Genomic DNA, 6,000 nt, shown 5'->3' on the forward strand with positions numbered 1-6,000 from the left:
GTCATTGCCATGGGCTATTCCAGGCAAGACCCAAATCATGTCGGGCCTTACAGTGCCTTTCTGGCCCACAGCTTTTCTGGGCTTATGGGCTTGGCTATCTCTTTCACCACCTTCACTTTCCCTTTTTAGAAAATTCAAAAGAACTTTCTTTCCCGGCAAACACCATTACCTTGGAAAACGAAAATGAGAAATTCATCTAAAGAGTAGTCTTCCTTTCTTGTTCTCTTTAATTCCTTTTGAAATTTTAAGTAAGTTTCCAATATTATGAAGCTAAAATGTCGAGATAAAAATTTTAATAATTAATTTAAGATAGCTAAAAGTTTATAACATTTAAACAATCATAAAGTAATCCAAATCCATATACTAGCTTGCGAAATGCTACTTCTTGATATTTCCTACGTATTAGATCAATTCACAACTTGTAAAAAAAATGTGAATGAAGGAGTGAGTATAATCACTCAGCAAAGAGCTGACATCCTCTCAGTTGAATTGAGCATACTTCAAAACATTTAGGCCAAAATATCATAAATTATATAAATATCAAAATAAAGTTTAGGTAATCTCATTCAAAATTATATTATTTCAAAGTTTCATTTTTAGATAATAGAACATAATTCCACAATATTTCAGATTTTAGAGCTCTTTTATAACATGTTATAACTACACTTAACCTTTGTGGCATAAGTCATAATTATAACAAAAAATCACAATTAACCCTAGTGACTTGTGTCATAAGTATATCAGAAACAACCATTAGTTGTACTAAATATGTATTACAAAAACTACTATTTTATCACTGGAGGCACGATTTGAGACCGATTTTTATAATCACAAAGTACATGTCGACATAACCAACAATTAACCCCATTGGATGGATTATAACATAGACATAGTAGGAGATAAAACAAAACTTATTTTTTGGTTACCCAAATTCACAAAATAATAATATTTACTTTCACCAAAACATATATCGTATACATCCAATTTCTCATATTTGATTCAAATGAAATATTTAATGTTTGTATTCATAAAGATATTCATATATTCATACATTAGACAAAATTATATTCAAATTTCAAAATAAGAAATCACACTCAATAAAATTCACATTCTAACCAAAGATTGGGAAATCATATTACATATATATATATATATATATATATATATATATATATTTACATACTCAACTCAATTTTAACAAATCATAGGATAAAATATATTATACATAGTATACGAAATTCAAATTCACATTAAGGTTATTTTTTAAGGTAAAAACATCGGAGGGATATTAATCACTTACCTGGTTTGCCAAGTTCACTTTCAAGCAGCAAGTTAAAAAATTCTCTTAGTTGTCTAATATTTCAAAAAATTATATACAAAAATTAAAACTGAATTTACAAACAAATTCAACAAAACGACTTTCCATTGACCATCTTAAGCACTTAGGGTGTGTAGCAACCTCCATTACAATTGAGGATCATTTCAAATTAATAAAATAATTTTTTTAATCAAAGAGATAATAAAAATCAAGTAAAGTTGACAATTAAACTTAAATTATAAAATCAGTAACATTTTTAATTTTTGATAGAAATTTAATATTAATTTCATGTAAAAATCATATTCGTAAGTTTTTCCTTAATTTCGACATTTTTACAAAATCCACTAACATGAGAAATAAATTTATAAAATACATATATATATATATATATATATATATATATATATATATGTATATACCTTTTGATCGAAAAGTATAGTAAAAATCACATATCCAAAATTTATAAAATTTTACAATAAAATTTATCAAACATTAATTAAATCAAAATTTGGAAAAATTCAAATAAAATTTTCAAATTTCTAAAATTTCTAGAATCTAGATGATGATTTACTCTACTTTAAACTTTTATAATTCTTAATTCAAATTGTTTTCAATGATAAACTTAAGACTAATCTGAAGTATTTATGTCATCCTATAACATTAGAATTTGTTTTGATGGAAAAGATTACAAAATTCACAAGTTCCAAAAGTCAAACGTTTGAAAATTATCACAAACATATCTAGATTTTTGGGATTCAAGTATCAACAAATCAACTTTGACCTTTTGATTCTCTCAACACAAAAAGCTAATAGAGTTATTAGCTTCAAATTAAAAACCACATTTCATACTACAAAAACTCCTAATGAATGGTCTCAAAACGTTACAAGAATGTGGAGTTCCGGTGACCAAAATTTGATTCGTTAAAGCTGTCAAAAATGAGTTTCCAACCAACTTTAAAAATTCATATCTCCTTGGTTTTACAAAAACCATTAGAAATATCTTTTCCAAGCCTTTCCATTAGTACTCATCATACTACCGAAACGTCATTGAAATAGTATTGATTTTGAACAAAAATTGAAGAAATACAAACTAAACTTAGAGTTTTTATTTCAAACTATGCAAAAATATAACTTTTCATAAGTTAAAGCCTAATCATACCTTGAACACTGCTTCCTTGAATAGATTTTCCCTTTTTTCCCTTCCTTCTTCTTCTCTAGGTTAGTTTCTCCCCTTTCTTTGTCTTTTTTTAAACTTCATGGTATAAAACTGACATTAACTTCTTCTGATTGATTTTTTTTTTAACTTGATGATATAAAATTGACTTGAACTTCTTCTAATTGCTTTTCTTTTAAACTTCATAATATAAAACTGACGTTAACTAAAATAACACTACCTTATTTGCTAAAAAGTCCCTTCTTTTATTTTGTTTATTACTAAACCCCAACGTCATAACTATAATTATAAAAAAATACAATGATATTTTGCTTATTTATTTTTATAAAAACTATAATGTAACAAATATAAATGGACTTTTATAACATAATTAAGTATAATATTATTGAGAGTATTACATATATATCCCCAACATGAATTGTGATATGTATCGTGCCAAAGGAACAAAAAAAAAAGTTGATCTTCATTGTACCTATTAAGAATAAAAATAATTATGGTAAAAATTAACAATTGAAAAACCTTAACGTAAATTTATAAAAATTAACGTAAAAAATTATAAAAGTGAAACAAGCATTATTCAAATAATGACATAAATATGTGAAAGTTAATGTAACAAATAATGATAATAAATTTAATTGAATTGAATTAGTTAGATATAGTGCTAATATTTAAAAAAATAATATTTTTATATTTTAATGTAAAAATAGAATAAAAATAAAAATTAAATAACATTCAAATAAAATAGAAAAATTTTAAAAATTATCTATATTGTTGTCCAAAAAAATTATTCATATTGTTAACATAAAATAGATAAGTTTAAAAAGTAATTATATTGTTTATTCGTTATTAAAAATTTTATTATTTTTTAAAAAATTTTATTAATTGATCTCACAGTAAAATTAAACTTACTGTAACAAGCTCACCGACAAGTAATGATGGTGAGTTCATTTTCCGCGTGCTTCTCGTTTTCACAACAACTGAAATACATATGGCCTACCCCCGTGTTGGCAGCTACGAAGGAGACATCTTTACAGTCAATGATCCCCAGTCACCATTAGTGCACAGCAACAAGTCCCCTCCTATTGTTGTAGGACGATGGTACTGAAACTGACCCATTACATTAATTTACGAGGGAGGAATCTAGACTAAGGCGACAGACGAAGAAATCATTGTTCTACAAGATGAAACTTGAGCAATGGTGGCAACAGATTCATTCATGCGATAATGAGAATGATGAGCAAAATATTGTGAATATTGTTCATATCTGATAAATGAAGGTGAAATGTACAGTTTTATTTGTTTGATCTCTTCATTTGTTGTGGTGATTAAAATAATACCTTATGTTTTCAAGAAACATGGCAATCTTCACTCAAAATGAGCAGGGAGGGATATAGAGCTGGGGAACAATGGAGCAATAGTAGTATCTCCATTAAAGAATGTTTACAAACGTTTTACTTAAAAAAAAAATACTAGTGTAGTAAACTTTTTTCTGGTATTACATATGCTAAAATTCATTAATTGTTGAGAGTATAACATGAGATAATACATATGGCCTACTTACAAGATATTTTGAGAGCGAAGGGTCGTCACTGACACGGTCTTGATAGGATTGTATTCTATATTTCTGCTTTGGTTGTGTTAAAAGATTTGTAAGCCTTTTGTTAATATGATTCCTTTGTCTTGTTGTCAGCTCATCAGACACCTCTGATGTTGGCAGTCCCAACCTGAGGACTCTTTTGTCCATCGCAAGCCTCATAAGGCTTTGCTTTTTGTAGTCTCCATGTGATACTTTATGAATAAATTCATTGCCTTTCAAAAAAAAAAAAGAAGATATTTTGAGAGCCAATGAAGAGAACATCAGCTTCCCCCATTTTTGTGGTTCTCTTACTCAGATTGCTCACCAGTCACCGTCAGTACATTTATTTCTTTAATTAACCTTGTTCTTAGTAGCAGCTCCTTTTTACGACCATTAATAGCATGCACCTTCCACCCTTTCTTTTCTCTTTATATTGCTTGAGATCGCCTCTTTCTTCGCCGCAAGCAAAGTGCTCTTAAATACCGTATTTGGTGTAGTGTTCCCATATCTAGTTCGTCATGGAGTCTAGTTTTCCAAATATATCTTCTACTTTGCTAGGTGAACTCCCTAAAGAAACATGGTGGGCTTCTGATCTTTACAACTGGGAAGGATTCTGGTTTGCAAGTTCTCACCTTTCTCCTGTCATGGCCGCAAGATCAAACTTCCAAGCAAGCAACGATGATGTGTTTCTGACTTCTTCCATAAAGACAGGCACCACATGGCTCAAGGCTATCATCCCAACCATCTGAACCCCAAGGGTCGTAAGAATGATGATACTGATGATCCTTTGCTCAAACATCATCCTAATGATCTCATGCCATCGCTGGAACTGCAGCTTTTCAAGGACAATCCAAACCCTGATCTCACAGCTATGCCTTCTCCAAGACTATTTCGAAGCCTTGTCCCTTACCCTTTATTACCAGAATCTGTTAAGAACTCCGCTTGCAAGATTGTGTATATTACTCGAGACCCAAAGGACGTGTTTGTTTCAATGTGGCACTTTATGAACTCTTGGACTTGTACTATCGGGCAAGGTCCATGGAAAATGAATGAAGCTTTTGAGAGCTTTTGCAGAGGGGTTCATGCTTTTGGGCCATTCCATGATCATGTGTTAAGCTATTGGAAAGAGAGTTTAAGGAGGCCCGAGAAGATACTTTTCTTGAGATATGAAGACCTGAAGAAGGATCCAAAGGTGCAACTGAAGAAGCTGGCTTCTTTCCTTGGAAGGCCTTTTGCTAAGGAGGAAGAGGTAGAGAAGGTCTTGTGGAGATGCAGCCTGGAAAGGCTTAAAACCCTAGAGGTTAACCAAAATGGAGTCGACCCTTGGCTAGGCATTCCCTATAAGCTTTATTTCAGGCGTGGCATTGTTGGGGATTGGGAAAACAACATCACTGAAGAGATGAAAGAAAGATTAGATCAAGTCACACGCATGAAGTTTGAGGGTTCCGGTCTGGATTTTAAACATTGAGATTATGGTTGAACTTATCTACCAAAATTTGAATTCTGTTTTAGTTTCTCAAACTCTAAGATGTCGTATTTTCTATATGCACTTGTCCAAATAATGTAGTGGCCTTCTCTATAAGATGCTCTGGAAGTTTACCTGCAGTAAACTTCCCAAGGCTACTAGTCTTGTGAGAAAGTTAATTTTCCCCTTGAATAAGCATTTATCTTCTCAATAACCTTTGGTCGAGCTATTTTAGTTCATCAAGATCAAATTCTATCTACTCATGGAAGGGGAAAACAAAACATTATATATTGTAATAACTACAGGAGTAACTGCAATTTCTTAATTGTTACAATTTGTAATTCAATAAATTTATATAATTTGAAGTGAGAAACCCATCATCATAATCCACTTCTAGACACATACTTGGATACTGATTGTAATCATTTGGGTTCAACTATCATTGATGCCATAACTTTTCGGATCTA

At 30.5% G+C, this 6,000-nt stretch overlaps 1 protein-coding gene across 1 annotated transcript; it reads left to right on the forward strand.

Annotated features, from left to right (window-relative positions):
- LOC18594261 (cytosolic sulfotransferase 7) lies at positions 4,361-5,772 on the forward strand. Its single transcript, XM_018124112.1, is given in 2 exon segments — positions 4,361-4,812; positions 4,815-5,772. Coding segments are annotated over 2 exon segments (948 nt in total). The 5' UTR covers positions 4,361-4,586; the 3' UTR covers positions 5,537-5,772.

The sequence above is a fragment of the Theobroma cacao genome, chromosome 7 (assembly GCF_000208745.1).
Source record: "Theobroma cacao cultivar B97-61/B2 chromosome 7, Criollo_cocoa_genome_V2, whole genome shotgun sequence".
NCBI lineage: Eukaryota > Viridiplantae > Streptophyta > Magnoliopsida > Malvales > Malvaceae > Theobroma > Theobroma cacao.